The 17114-nt window shown below is 27.0% G+C and overlaps 1 protein-coding gene across 1 annotated transcript in view; it reads right to left on the bottom strand.

Annotated features, from left to right (window-relative positions):
- LOC129962226 (BDNF/NT-3 growth factors receptor-like) overlaps positions 1-14364 on the bottom strand; it is a 74901-nt gene extending 60537 nt beyond the window's left edge. Inside the window, exons 1-2 of the mRNA XM_056075965.1 lie at positions 14294-14364; positions 6236-6405 (exon numbers count right to left, since the gene is read on the bottom strand). Of these exons, the coding sequence (XP_055931940.1) occupies positions 6236-6405; positions 14294-14364 (241 nt within the window). The remainder of the gene's footprint in view (positions 1-6235; positions 6406-14293) is intronic.
- Between the last annotated feature and the right edge of the window lie 2750 nt (positions 14365-17114).

Genomic DNA, 17114 nt, shown 5'->3' with positions numbered 1-17114 from the left:
ATAATTACAATTAATATAAATATGTATATACATATGACAGAATCACCATATTAAGTGGAAAAAGAAAGAAATTTTTTCCCGCAATCTACACGCTTCGCCACTGACGATGCTTATTCCTAAATTTATATTCTGCTAAATATCTTATATAAGAGAAAATTTTTTCTCCCATATAAAACTAAAATTAATAAATTAAATTTAATTAATAAATTAATATTTAAAAAAAACTTTATTAACATCAAGTATCATCCATCCACTACAAGTTTAAAAAAATGTATTTGATCTAGATTGGATGAATAAAAAGTATTTTATTAACGATTGAAAATTTGAACAAGATATATAAATATATATAGGAAGAGTGTGAACTAATAGTAAGAATTGAAGGAAAAAATAGAGCTACTGATTAATCCAATAAAGGATGCATACTGAAATTTACATTGAAGTTCTTTCGACAACCCTTTATATATATAGATGTAGAACAAAAATAATATGCTGAATGTCTTGATTTTCATTTTCTAAATAGTTACTTGTCTATCAATGTAACCTCTGTAAATATTTACTAAAATATCCATGATTAACAAGAAACTAAGTCAGGTTAAAAGAACAGAAAAGGAACCATTTTTGTGCGTGCCTGTATTTAGCAGTTGTAAAAAGGTTTTTATGGTTGGCCCTTGATTAAGAACCATTCTCCTCTTTGCTAAGGAACTTTTGTTGTCTGAATCTTTTCCACGGACATTTGGGAATTCCAACAGCTATAGAAATTGGGATATTAAAGGCGTTCTTTGTCAAACGGGCGACTCTTTCATTTTCAGGTATTCCACAGTGTGCTATTATATAAGTGAACAAAATTTCCAATCAGATTCTATTAAATATCTCGAAGAATTACCGGAATCTCTAACACAAGTCTTCATTTTTTTTGTTTGGTTTGTAATGAAAAGGATAAAGATAGAGAATCAAAACAGATTAAATATTTAAAGGAAACGAATCCATTTTATTAAAAGACACTTAGCTGCAAGATTAATATACTACAGTTCTGCTTGAAAACACGTGCATCTGTTACAATGTAAAATAATACACTGGAATTTCATAATGAAAAAAACAATGATTTAAATTTCAAGAAACGGTTTTGATAAATTACATCGTCAATATCCGTATGAGAAATTGATGATTGAAAGTTGTGTCTTAAATTAAGAAACATACATAACTTTTTAGTTTAATAACTATCTTATTGGGAAACTATTCTTATTATAATTTACACACTTTTCATAAAACTGAAAATAATGAGTTAAAAATAAAAAAAATATTAAGTTTTCATAATGTTTAAAAACTCTTTATAAATTTATGTATTTTTAATTTTTTTTTGGCAGAAAGTACATGAAATATATAAAAATAAAGAATATTTCCAAAAAAAACCCCATCATAATTTTTGTAAAAAATAAATTCAATATAAATGACGTTACAGGTGAAATATAATATCCATTTTAAACATATTATAAGTTACATATTTTTTGTAAAACTATAAAAGGTGAATTAAAAATAAAAATAAATATAATGAGCTTCCATAATTTTTAAAATCTTTCTAAATTTCCGCATAATTTTTTCCTTTCCTTTTCTTATTTTTTTTCTTAGTGTTCTTAATTTGTTTTGGTGCGAAGTGCATTAAATATAACAAAATAAGGAATAAAATTTCTATAAAGAGTCATCATTATTGTAAATAATTAATTCAATTTAAGTGATGTTACAGATGAAAAATCAATTCCATTTTATGCATATTTTCCAACACGATGCACGATTCATTTCAATGGTTTCATTTCTAAATGAATCGATTTCGCACTCATTATCTGTGTCTTGTAAAAATGAATTAATTTATGTAGTAGATGATAATATGCAAATTAATTCAGTAATTTATTTAATACGATATTTATGAACCCATTTTTAATATTTTAAACTGGCTTTACATCATCCATTTTTTAATCATGAAATTCAAAATTTTCAGCATAATTAGAAGTGTTTCCGGTAAATTTTTCTGATTCTATTTATAATATGTGCGTTATTATTTAAAAATGAAAAACAAATGTGTCAGCTGATATTAAAATGTTTAGTTTAATTTTTATATGTATATATGCATTCTAATTTTTATTGTATTATAATTATGATGGTTTTAATAGCTTTTACTCAAAAATATTTTTGAATTCTCAATTTTGACAATAAATTAAATTTTTACAATAAATTCTACTCACCTAAAAAATCAGATTAGAGGTGTAGTAGTTTCCATACATTTGAAAACTAATAGTCATGTTGGCTTCTTTTTTAATCTCAAAATGCAAATATATTTTGCATTGCAATTTTCAAGTTTCTTTTTCTTATTTGTTTGCGAAATGAACCAACAAAATTCCGTAATGAATGTGATAAAACGACGTAAATAAGAATAATGAAAAAAAGAATCAATGCCAACAAGACTTCGTTCAAATATTTTAATACAAATTCTAAAATTCATGGAAACTAAACAGCTAGATTTCGCTTCTCTTCTTTAAAATGAAACTCAATAGTAAACATTCTGTACACGCTCTGCTTTAAAGTTAAAATCATGAAGTTTTTTTCTTCTTATAAAATATTAATAACGTCATATGGAAAATATTTAGAACTATAATCCATTATATGTTTTTCATTTGGAAAATATTTAGCCTAAATCTTTAAATACTATACATTAAAATTTTTATGTATAACTCTTAATTTACTCAAAAATGTTAGCATAAAACTTTAAAATTCAACTATAAAAGAGAATTTAATGTTGCCATAAAATCTGGTTATAAATCATCGAGCTTTCCATAGAATCATCGAATGTTTAATATCATTACAAGAAATTATCATTTAAAATTAGTACAGTTAACACTTTTAATATTGAATTTCAATTTATGAAAATAATTTTTATAGTCTTACACATTTGAAGTTTTCTTTGTACTCCGCCGCCATTCATATAAATCGTTGAACAAATATATGAATATATATTTCTGTCTTAATGAAATCAGTGAAGATTCGAATATACAAATAAGTTACTTGAGGAAATACAAATTTGTATTCTATTGAGCATAATATTGAAAATAACTAACATTATGGCATATTTTTATTTTAAACAGTCTAAAATCGTATGCTAATGGCACGCACAGCTATTTTTATTAATTAATAATGATGGGAAATGATTTGATTTCATTAAATATGATTCATTTAAAAAAGATGAAGGAAATGTTGAGGAGAACAGATGAGTAGAATCTGAAGTTCCATATATATTTTTCGGGCTTAGTAGTTTAATGTTCTCCATTACAACAGTATAAATTATTAACAATTCCTAAATAAATATTGAATAATCAAAATCATATAACTATGATAAAATACTTTTTAAAACGCTTCGTATAGAAAAAAAAATGTCTGTTAAATAACAATTTTAAATGAGAAATAGAACATAATATTTTTTTGAAATTTTATCTAAAAATAAATTCTGATTTATATGGTAGAGAATAAATTTTAGATAGCATAGAAATGTATTATATATAAAATAATCTTTTAAATGTTTCTTTTAATGGTAAAAGTTTTCATTTCAGTTAGTTTTTTAGTTTGCTATCATAGAGAATGTATTTGCTAAACATATGAAATTTTAATGTTCTAACTGAAAAAAGGTAATGTATTAAAAGGAAAAGGGATTTTACATGATTTTAGAATTTATTTTATCAATTAAATTCGGTATTTTAAAATATGCATTATGTATGCATAAGGGAACATTCTATTAACATAAAAGCTTTTCTGGTTATTTTGTAAACTCTTCGAGAAGCTTACAATCTATTTACATCTTCATTTTTTATAATAATAAAGATTTTCTGAATTTTATTTATTTTATGGGCACCATGCTTAAATAATGTACAAAAGTTAATCCAAAACGCGATACGCAATCTTCTGTAGCTCAGTAATTGTAAGAACATAAGAAATAAAGTTTTAAAGGCAGAAGAATTAGTCCTTTGATCTCATGGGAAAAAAATATTCGTTTAGTTACAAATATATAATTATTCGAATTGTATTGTTATATGCAGATGTGCATGACAAAAAGATACATATTCGATAATTTCGGAAACATATCCGGTAGTATTGTCTATTTAGTAATCCATTTCTCCCCACTAATATTGAAAAACATCATTTTTATGAAGCTTCATTTCTTTAACACTAGGTTAACCAAGGGGTCATTTTGTTCCCTCTGATAAAACTTTTCACTAAATTTCTTGAAGAAAATTTTGGTCATATTTTATGAGAATATTTTAATTAATCTTTACTTACATTTATAAGACATATTATCGCAAATATTATCTTTTTCTTTTTTTAGTTTCAGAGGAATGTATATAGTATACCTACTTTTACCAAAGGGTTCATTTTGACCATTCAAATAAATGTTGTTAATAAATACATACATTTATATTTAAATATGTAACGACTTGATAGGGATGCACATGGATATAGATAGAAATAAGTATGTGTTAGTAAAATGTGTGTACATAAAATGCAAGAAGACGAAACCGAAAGTCAATCAGATAGAAGCTTTTACAGGTTGTTAGTAAGAAGACATGTGAGTCAATGTTTTGGTATACGATGATGGTAGAAGAGTAAATCGTCTTAAAGACCTGTATCAGAAGATAATCACTTTTTTTTAGTAAATAAACAAATAAGAACTGCCTTTTCATCACACCACATCTCAACAAATATATTGAATATACAATTTTTTTTTCTACTTTAACTTCATAATAGATAGTTCAATTAATATTTTTTCTAAAGAAATACCGAAAGGGGTCATTTTGGCTCTTTGGTAGAAATAGGTATATGCCAACTCATGGTAATCCTAGCGTTAATAGATGTAAACGGTGCAGATTTCAAATATATATGACATAATAAAAGTATTGATTGTGAAATGCAAAATGCAAAATTTAAGGCATCATCGTTCGAGTCTTGTTCAATTTGCTGATTTCTCTGGTATAGTCTACGTTTGAATCTTTATTATCTATATCTTGTGAAATATTTTGTCCTCCATATCTTTCTTCTTCACACAAAAAAAGTGCCCTTGAATTCAACAAATAAGTAAAGAATTATCTGATGGCCCGGTTCCTAAGTTTCATTTGTTTTAATAATCTATTTTGTGACAGTAGCACATCTTTGACCACAGTAGCTTTGACCTTTTTTGACCACAGTAGCACATCTTCTATCACAATATTATACAGTATTGTGAGATATTATATTATATCATCTAATATCCTACAATATTACACAATATTGCGAATATTGTTTAATATCTTACATTATTGTACCATATATGTGTATAAGGTAAAGAAGAATTTGAAATATTAAGTAATAAAAAGCTTTGTGCTGGATAGCTGCATTCTGGGATATTCGATACGCAAATTAAAACTTTCATATCTTTTTTTATTCTCATAGGGCGAGGATGAGTTTATGCACCATCTGATGCATCACATGAAAAATGAAAATTTATTATCTGCTTCTTCGTATCAAAACAGAATAAAATGACATTTTTTTATTATATTGAAATTGAAACCTTTCTAAAGACAATGAGTTCCCTATATTTCCAAATAAATATCTGAGAATTCTAAGAAAAATATTTGATGAAATATATTCAGGTTGAAATGATATTTGGTATTTTTCAATAAATTCTGAGAATAGAAGAAAAGCAATGAATATATATTTTTAACTGTAAGGAGAAAAAAAAGACATATATTTAGCAGAGAAAATTGACAGGTATATTTCTCTGAGGAAATTTTTATAAAAATACATCTTTCAGGTGAAAAAACCCGATTAAAGTAGATCTTTAAACATATAACATGCAAAATATTCCTAAAGATTTTCTCTAAAAGTTATAGTAAAAACAGAATTTTAAGCGAAGACTACAAAATAAATGCGATAAGAAGGTACAGAATGAAGGAATACTAAAATATCGGTCCTGAGTTTTAAATTGGTATAACAATTCTTCAGAACTCCAGAATTGCTATATTGAGAATTGCTATGTCTCATAAAGCATTAATATCCATTTATGCACAATATTTAGCTTTGATTATCTAACGTATCCACAAATTATAGCTTAGAATATTAAAAGGTACATGTATTGTTGCTCCAGTTTCGTCAATTATTTACTAACATGCAAACTTTACATATTATTATACAGATAATCTATTCATTGATATTTACTCACCACAATTAGGTATTGTGAAGTTCATCAATAACGCAGGAGAATTAGAATTTTCTCGATCAATGCAAGTCACTTGATCCCAAAGAGGACCCAGAATTTTTTTATCTGATTTGGCCAACTTTTGAATCCATTTCGCACTGCAGTTACAAACGATTGGGTTGCCATCGATTGATCTGGAATATAAATTAGATAGAAAAATAAAAAACATGGATCTAGAAAGGAAAAAAATATATTAAAATATATTAAAACATGAATGTATGCACTCAAATGTAAAAAATAGATTATTTTACAGCTATTTTAAATTACTTTATCGAAAAATAGTTCAAAATATTTCTTTCATTAAAAAAAATTCATCGGAAATTTTCTCTGAATGTAATTTAATTAAAATATCTAGTAGTTTAAATTCATTTCCTAATTTTTTAAAAGAATTTTGCAAGAACAATTTGATTTTTATTTCATTGTTTCTTCTATAGTTTAATAATCATAACTGATTATTAAGATGAAAATTACAAAAATGAAAATTTTTTATGCAAACTACTGTACACTTATTATTCTCTTAACAAACAAATTTCAATCTGAAATCAATTTTTTTTCTTGACATTATAACACTACAAACTGAATCTTGATCAACAATATATTAATAATTAGCGTTTTAAAAAGATACAAATAGGAGACAAAATAATACGAATACCCATGAAAATGGCATGTCTCATTTAAAAGAAATAAAATGTGCATGACTTTAGTCACTACACACTCAAATTTGCCACTTAGTGGTTATGAAAGATAAGGTATCAGTCTCTGAGCATCAGTCATAAGTGTTGCAATCTGTAAACCTCAATAATGACTGACTTTCGAAAAAAACATTATTGTTGGAATGCGGTACGCTGTTTGCTCGCTGACGGAAAATAGCGTCAGATTTCAGGCGTGAATGGAGAACTACATCAGGTGTTATGAGAGCGTTCATGAAATGCAGTAACGTTTCACTTGCGAAGCACAAAAGTGAGCGAAAAAAGGCTTACTGAGAAGGATAAAAGAGTGTTGATGCATATAGTTGTTCGAAAGTGTAAGCAATCCTTGTACAAGATAACGTCTGGAAAAAGTAATCATTTTCGAAATTCCATTTTAATAGAAATTGTCCAAAGGGAATTTCATGATTCGAACTTTCAAGGAAGAGTTGCAATTTGTAAACAATTGATAAAATCACATCATGCTTTTCAGCAATGCCAATGGTGTACAACATCCAGAAACTGAATTCCATAACAGTAGCAACAAGTCATTTGGCCTGATGAATCAACCTTTGTCACATTCCAGACAATTGGACGCGTTTTTGTTTGGAGAACTTACACATGAGCATTTTTACTTGACTGATTTTTGCTGACTGAAACATGGAGGATGTTTCCTCATGGTATGCGGTGCAATATCTTGATGTGGTCTTGGGCCGCTTGTTACTATGCATGGAAAAGTTACAGCTGCTCACCATGTGGATATTCTGGGGGATTTGGTACATCCAACCCTCCAAATTTTATTTCCCAGAGAATACCCAGTTTAACAATACGACAATGCTCTTACCCACACTATTAAAATCGTACAAAAATGATTTGAAGAAAATGACCGTCAGTCTTCTGATTTTAACATTATTGAGCAATTATGGGGATATTTGGAGTCAACATTCCGTCCCTGATTTCCACAGCTATGTACATTTTCGTAATTAGAGACTAATTTCCATGAAGAATGGTTTCATGTTCATGCTGTTCATGATGCAACCATCTCACGTTGCCTACAATTTGTAGTAATCCAACCACTATTAATAATGCTTTCTATTATTTCATAAGTGTTTATTATTTTATTCCTCATCTGCAGGGTATATACTTAAAAATTTATTAGAAAAAATAATTCAAAATTTAAGCTCGATACGAAATATTTATTGCATGCTAATAAAATAAAAATGTATATTTTCTTAAGAATTCTCGATTTATTATTCTATAAGTCTCAAGATACAAACATTTCTATTGAAATCTGAAAGAAAATCTCTTAAGAAATCGATGATGAAATTTATTCAAATATTTCTATTGTTTTATAGTGATTGTTAAAATTAAACTAATAATGTGGTTTTTTTAACAGTTATTCTAAAACGCTGTAGTTATATTAACAGCTGTAACTGAAGTTATGAACATGTTTGAAATGGAAGAGACTTTCAAGGATGCCAAAAGTTGATACGAAATATAACAGTTTCATAAAATTAATTAAGTTAGATAGAATTATCAATGTTTTACATTCTCAAATAATTTTCAACGTATTAATAACACCATAATAGGCTTTTATTTTTCGGTGTACCTCGTTTAAAATTTCCTATTTTATTAAAAATAATATTTTATTTTAAAATAATTTTAATTAAATCATAATGTTATTTTCAAATTATTACATCAATTCAGTAATTATCTAGAGTCTTCTTTAGACTGACTCCCTTAGGAAGATTGATCCTTAATTGTAGTCGACAATGCAATCCACTTGTCTTTTTCTATTACCTTTGATAACTTTTTCTTAAAACATCTTTACATCAACATTTCTTAGAAGTCCATATATAGGAAGTATTTCTTTTAAACGAATGAGTTTTATACGACACCTCTACCAACATTGTAAAGAAGATTCAAAAAGACAACCAAATCGATAAACAAGATTTATTAGCTGAGAGCAACTTGTGACAAAGAATGTGTCCATATTTTTCTCAGAGAATTCGTCTAAGAGAATAGAGAATTTTCTATAAGTTGCGGCTTCCTTACATTTAAAGATTATTTGAAGATTCTTATAAAAATAATAGAAATAAATTTACTATTATAAAATATAATATTATATATAAAATATTTTTTAAAATAAAATAATCGTATTACTGCAAAATGTAGTGTATTTTCTCCACGATGTTGTTAAATATTCTAAATTAAATATAATATTTTCAAGAAATTTTAATAAAATTATTTATTTATGATTATTAGATAAATTAAGCATCTCTTTCTGTGTTTTTACATATTTTTTTTAAAGAATTCATTTAGCTTAGTAACTATGGATTCATCAACCGATTCATCCTTTTCGTATAAAATATTCCACAATAATGCATCTTCCTTCAATGTGAAATTTATATCGTTGACTTAATTTAGTTAATATCTATATTGTATTTCTTTTTAGGGAAAAATAAAAAAAAAATAAATGACTATGAGGATTTAGTTAATACATTCTTAATAACATTGATTTTTTTCTATTATATCACCAATTTTAGATAAGGAATAAGAAATTTATATTATAATTTAATATTTTTAATAGCTTCATCAAAAAGGATTGATCTAAATGGCTAGTAACATATGTCTCTGTATAGTTTTATTAGATATGTTTTTTTTTGTGGGGGGGTCAATAATAATCATTTGAACTGGAAATAGTTTCCATTTAAATTAAATTATTTTCATTTTTCACTATGGAATTATGAATAACACTCTCTTGACAAATTAATTAACAAATTAACTACATTCTAATTTATCTGATTTTTTTTATTCTGAATTTTTTAAAAATCAACTATTATTAGAGTTTTTGTTAATTAACATTCAAGAGTTTTTTCCTCTGGAAGATTCAAGATTCTCTCAAAAATAATTTTCGTCATTTTATTTCACATAAAGCTATATAAAAAAGTGAGAAAACACATTGTCATTATTAAAAATTAAACATCTGAATCTTTTTCATGTCGTCGCTATTGACACTGATAAATTTGTCTTTCCATGAAATCAGTTGTAACCAATCTTTCTTTCTAATTTGGCGCACTTCTATTTCAAGAATTCTTCACGAAGTTTTGTAATTTTTCGTTACTTTTCGAGTGAAGTCCTGCTACGGCTGCCTTCTAATTAAAAAAAAGAAATCTAATGTGGAAAGATTGGAACTAAAGGCCGGATGGTCCAATGTTCCATCTGAGAAGACTATACGTTTAGTAGCGTCCCTTGCTGTTTGTGGTCTTGCATTGTAGATTAAAAACAATTTCCTTAGTCTTAAACGTTTTTGAATGCTGCGTTGAGCTGTGGAACTTTGCATAAAATTAGTTTTTCACTGTGGGTGGCAACAGAATGGAAAGAAAGTCAAGGGGTTTGAGCTTTCCAGAACATTTTTAGCATTATTTTCTTTTTAGACTGCAATAAATTGGAATGTCTTGCGGAAAGTAATCCGGGATGTTCGATTATCATTGATAAAAACTGAGACTTGGTCTCCTGCATTAAATAATATACCCATGTCTCATCTGCTGTGGTAATCTTAAATAGGAAATTATTGCTCTCGAATTAGCAATGCTGTTGGCAATTTAATATCAGTCTTGCAATTCCACGATCAGAGATGAATCGTCTTGTCATCCATTTCGCCATCCAATAATCAAATAAGCCGTGAATGATGCCGCTTAAGCGCGTCCGTACCCTGTACAGATGCGACATCAAAGAGTTATGCATCTATCAAATAGCACTACTTCTTGTACTTTATGCTTGAGGTAGTCGCAGCTGTGAAGTTTTGAAATTAATATTCTTCTTATATATTCTGCCTTCATTCACAGATTAAAAATCGTCACTCTCATTTAAAGGGATATAACATTATCTCTACAGTTGCTCACAAGACAGCAATAAATATCTGAAATAATGGTATTACTCACCCTTTCATAGCACATGAAAGCAATTCCGATTTTAACTAAAACGTTTTTTTTTGTTTTTTTTTTGTGTTATGCTGCCCTATATTTGGAAGAGTTTAGACACTCGCGTCTTCGTTTTCTTTCATGCTTCAGTGCTCCCCTGCTTATTTATCCACATTAAAATACAGATTTCCAGGAGAAATAAATGATAAAATTTAATTAAAAATTATTTCTTATATAACACTTTTCTTGTATTCTCATCACAGACTAAGATTTTAATTCTGTATTTCGAACCTTCAAAATAAATAAACCTCCTAAATAATGCCACTTTTTTTTAAATTGGTAAGAACATATAATAAAAAAAGAAAGAAAATTTCCTAAAGAAAGATTTCTAGGATTTTGGAAAAACATATTTCAAACATAAGCCAGAGCAAAGCTGAAAGAATCACGGAAAATGACTTTTATTATTTTTTTTCTTTTAATTATTAAGCAAAAATATATACTTAAATACAGACTAGTAAATTAATAATGGGGGAATTATAAATTAAGAATTTCCAAAGGGAAAACTAAAAACAATATGTAATACAGAAATGTACACTGAAAAATCTGAAGATTAGGATCATTAAAATTCATAAATGCCATAGCTAAGTTAACAGGCGTGCATTTAGTTGTAAGTAATGGAGAATTTTCCAGATAAAATCACATATTTTGACTTCTAATTAAAGAAAAATTTGCTTTATAAAAACTAATAAGATAAAAGATTAAAAAGAAAAAAAATGCTATGAAATAAATTTAAAAATAAGATCAAAACTCAGATGCATGCGTCAGACTTTGGCTGGTAGACATTTTATTCTACCTTTTGGTAATAAATGTAGAAAATCAATGTTTTCAATAAAATTATTCTTTTGGTTTGTAAATTTCATTTTAATAGAAAAAAATATAAAATACATTGTTTTTAATTTTATTTCCCAGTGGAATTTTTAAAATTCATGTCTCAGAATATCTTCATAGATTTAGAATGGGAAAAGTCATTTATGTGAATCGTTAAATTTATTCATTTTACAAATGCAGGTTTATTTTATAAACGTAATGACTGAAATAATTATTTTGCCCTTTGAGGAAATAAATATTTAATAATTTTTCCTTCAATGATTCTCATTTATAATTCATTAAGCGTTGGAGGTACCACTTATCATACATACCAAGAATGATTAATCAGTAGCATTTTGCGTACAATAGCTGAAAGCACTCAAGATCAAAATACTGAAAAGCATTTTAATTTAAAAATGGAGTCTACAGATAAAACGCATCAAATGACAATTTCATTAGATGAATATACTTCAGCCTTAGTCAGATGATTTATTAACGTATAAGACTTTAATTCTCAATTGCAAATCCTCAATTATGATCATTATCCTCCTGCTTAGTGAAATATCTTCTTACAGATAATTATACTCCAATTAAATCTAGCTAAAATGCCTATTTCAATTATTTTCTGGATGCATTGTTGCTTATTTAGTTTTAAAGCAAAATAGATAGATAAAGGAATAGATAAAAATAAATATATAAATAAAAAAATAAGAATATGTAAAATAAAAATAGAAATAAAATAAATAAATTTCTTGATTTATATAATATTGTTTAAATGCTAAGATATTTGTGATTATATTCGCTTAGATACCTTTAGAAAAATCATATTTACATTAAATATTTAAAATCTTAAGACAATATATTTAAATTACAGTAATAAGATTATTTATCTTTTAAGGAATCTCTGATTTGCATAGAAAATAATGTATAATTTATAGTAAAAAAATAACTATGTAACTTATTAAGTCTTATTTCTATCTTATGACTTTTTTTAGTTTGTTTCAAGAATTTTTTATATATCAGACCGTAATGATTTTTATATATAATGAAGTTAAGATTTCGACAAAGTTTTCATCGATTAATTCAAAAATATTTTGGTGCAAACGAGGAGGGATGAATTTTACAGTAACTTTCCAAATTTTATTTTATCCTATATCAGGATTTTTTAAACAAAACATGCTATGTTATGCTATATAATAAGAATGATATGTGACATTTACTTGCAAAAAATTAGACAAATATAATACTTTAGATGCAACTAATATATATTAAGATTTATTCATATGTATGCAAAAACATATTTTTTCAGATTTCTAGAATAATAAATTTAAAAAACAACATGTTATAATGAAATTATTTCTAAATTTATAATAGTAAATAACTGATTTTTTTAGAAAAAATAATTTTTTTAATAGTTTAGGAATGAGAATGCAAATTATAACATTATCAGGTTAGCCTGAACTTTGCCAGTTTTATACTAATTAATATTTTTTTTAATTGTTCCTGTCAAAGAATTTAAGATAACGATTTCTTGCAATCTTCATTATACATATTATAACGTAGATGTTTATTAATACGGGCGCTTTTTATTGCACACAGAATGACAATGACATGTTAAGTATGAATATTAATATAAATAATAGAAAAGCGAGCGAAATTAAATGTGAATATTTATTATTTGAACTTCCCCAGTTTTAATGAAAATTTATATTTCAAATAAAACTACATATCACCGAAATGCATTTGACATTGAATGATTATGAATAGGTTTGGGTAAAAAGAGGGGTATTAAACTTAAATTGATATCATTTCTTTCAAATAAAAGAAGTTTTGGATCGCACTACAGACTTGTGGCGCATTACGATATTCACATAATCAGAGGAATTGGAGTCTCCAAAGTGTTCCCGTAAATTATTTAATAAAAGAATTTGCATATTATAAACTGCATACATTGGTGAACAAAAGTTCTGAAAACGTTTATTAGAGAGCTTTTACCAATTAATTGCTGTTGTATGGATAAAACACGAGCAGCAGAGCAACAAATGCACATTTTTAAAGCCTTCTTTTACAATAGATTAAAACCAAAATTTGACAGGGAAAACTCAAGTTGTAATAATAAAAATCACGTATCGAATTCCATATACCTAAGTCATTGTTTCTATACCTAGACCTTATCTATATACCTAGCCATTTTAGTTATCGGGGTTACAAGCTTATAAAACTACATATCGAAAGACAGTCAATCCCTGACAGATTTCAGCAGAAGGAGGGAATTTGCATAGCTTCATCCTACGGTCTTTTTAAACATCTGTAATTCTCCATCGTCTCCTCGCTTTCGCTGTATCTAATTACCGACTCACTACTACATGCCTTGCTACTCTACAGATGACTCGTTGCTGCTTCCACAATAAACATTAGGACTCGGCACACATCTCAATTGAGAAACCGCTTGAGCTCTACACAACACTCGCGCTTCGCTGGACTGATCCAACTATTCGCTGTTGACCCTTTCCCTGATTACGATTCATTTCATGACTATGACTTACTTCGGCTTGAGACTGCTGCTTTTTATATTTTCCGGGAGGTGGGCGGAGAAGGTCCTAGAACAATCAGGCATAACTCGATTCCTATTGGCTCAATTGTAATATTCAGGAAGTACCAGTACTATCTATTTTGACGCCAAATTCATCTACAAGTTTGTCGCCGAATCGCCAAGCTCTGAGACCACTGACTTGGCGCCCGTTCAGTGATCTTGGCACCCGATTATCCTACATAGCTTACAGTAAAGTGGTCTTTCCAGTGATTGAACTTACGTGTTGGGAAGCAGAATTACAGATTCGTACCAATATATATATATGTGTGTGTGTGTGTGTGTGTGTGTGTGTGTGTGTGTGTGTGTGTGTGTGTGTGTGTGTGTGTGTGTGTGTGTGTGTGTGTGTGTGTGTGTGTGTGTGTGTGTGTGTGTTTGTTTGTTTGGGTATGTATGTTTGTGTTTGTTTATTATTATTTTTCAAATACAATTGACATCATGATGAGTTTCTTTAGAAACTAAAATAGATGCTTTCTAAATATCAAGAATTTATCTTTTATTGTATATTGATTTTGTTGGATATTTTCAAACACACAACATCGGTGTAAGATTTGAAATAAGTGCTTGAAAGGCATTATAACATTTTACTCCATACATTTTAAGATCTTTTGATATAAATCCGTTTTCTATAAAAAAAAACACTCACTGGTTTGGAAATGCCATGGGCTTAAAGTGAATGCTACCATTCAGGATATCTTACCAGAATTCTGTGAAAAAAAAATTTCGGAATATCCAATACCCCTGTTCTAATAATGCTTCTTTCAGTTTTAAAGGAAAAAACTAGAGTTAAATTCATATCTATCTAATAAAAAAATCCTAAAATAAGTCGAAAGTTCATGAGAGAAGCAAAAAGAAATGTTTTTATCAAAACATTTTTTCAGTTAGAAATTGCGGAATTAGATACATTTTTCTACTAAAGTAACGATAAATAACGTACATTTAGAATCAAGAAGTTGGACTAAAAGAGATTTACAAAAAAATAATGAAATGAAGTATTTTTTTTTTAAAATCAGTATTGGAGACAGTTGGCAATATAAAAAAAATAATAAATTAATAAAATTTAATTGTGTGTCTGCAATAATTCTCTATAACTGTTCCAAATGCATAATTAGTTCTAATAATTGTCAATTGCCTAATTCTAGCATAATTTTTAAAAGGTTTCCCTAATTGTCAATTTATAACAAAACCTGAAATTTATAGCTTAGACATTTTTTTTTATAGTCGAACCTTAGAGAGAAGAAACATATCTGTCAGGGACTGTGGTAGTGGATAAATAATGTAGGCCTTACAAGTGTACAAGCGAACAAGAAATTAATCTGAATTTACATATTTACATATGTATTTCATATATTTACTACTATAATTGAAAATCTGTAGGAAACTTTCAATATAATTTATAGATAGTAAATTGAAACAAATATTGTCTTAAAAACTAGTTCCCAATAATTATCAATCCATAATTTACAATAATCTATTAAGAATTTAATTAATTACCTTATTTGCTAGATTAATAAAAAAATTAAAAATATATTTGTGTTTCCGTGTATATTATACAACGAATCAGCTTTCTAACTTTTTACATTTTTTTATAGCTTAATAGTATTTAAAGTCAACTAGAGGATTTAAAGAGTCATCATGACACTAAATGACAACAGAATATTCAATAATAAGTTGTTGAATAATTTTATTGAATTAATGTTAAAATTAAATGGGGAATATTCTGTTTTAAGTAAAATAAAAATTTATTTAAGAATTTAAGAAAACCTGCAAGATTAATCAGTTAGCAGATAAACGAGTTTTTGAATATCCATTCTCAATTTCTTTTTCTTCTTTTTTAAAATAATTTTTGTTTAGTTTTTGGCACGTCATTTACAAATAAATTTATTTATTTATTTTTATTAGAAAAATTTATGCATTCATATACTGCAAACAAAATTTTAAAGAAACAAATGGAATAAGTATGCCTAATTGTGCGCCAAAAAGTAAAAAAAGTTAATCAAACGAGATTAGTAAATTAATTTGTTTTCCATTATCTCTTTAAAGATTTTATGACAAATATATTGCAACGTTTTTGGTGTTTATAAAATAAATCAATGACTATTTGAAATCAGATAATCAATGATTTAACTCATATATATATATATATATATAATTACAAGTTTGATTTTTGCCTAGAAATATGGTGAAATCAAAAGAAATCATGCCGAATATGTTGATGATGGAAACAAGTTAAATAATTCAATAAAAATAAAGGGGAAAATGTCATATTTTTAAGTGAAAAACAATTAATGTATGTTTTTTTCGCAATTATTTTTTATTTATCGTTATAAAAACAGAAATCAAACAAGTTTTAAGTAACTTAAAGAGTAATAAACTCATATTATCTTTACGGAAAATTCTATTTCAGGGGAAATAAGTTTATTCTCCCTTAAACTAGTTGATTACATTTAAATTTTTTCAGTAATGAAAACTGAGCTAATATTCAATAACTTCTATTCAGTTAATTATACTATTCAGATTCTTCAGACATTTTCAATATGCATTTGAATTTGTGAAACCTTTGCTATTACTGAAATAGTATTATATATGTCTGGCAGAAATAGTTTACTGTACTCTGTGGCTTGCATTAGGAACCAATTATTCGTATTTGCGCTCTATGCTATTCTCCATTGAAGTATTTTTCTTTCAATGTGGAATGCCACAACTGCAGAACTTTCGTAAAAGTTGCACTTTTGCATCCCATAATTAATTTTTCACAAAAGATAATGATCAAAAAT

The sequence above is a fragment of the Argiope bruennichi genome, chromosome 2, assembly GCF_947563725.1.
Source record: "Argiope bruennichi chromosome 2, qqArgBrue1.1, whole genome shotgun sequence".
Lineage (NCBI taxonomy): Eukaryota > Metazoa > Arthropoda > Arachnida > Araneae > Araneidae > Argiope > Argiope bruennichi.
The sequence above is the reverse complement of the archived record's forward strand: the minus strand, read 5'-3'. Positions and strand labels throughout refer to the sequence as shown.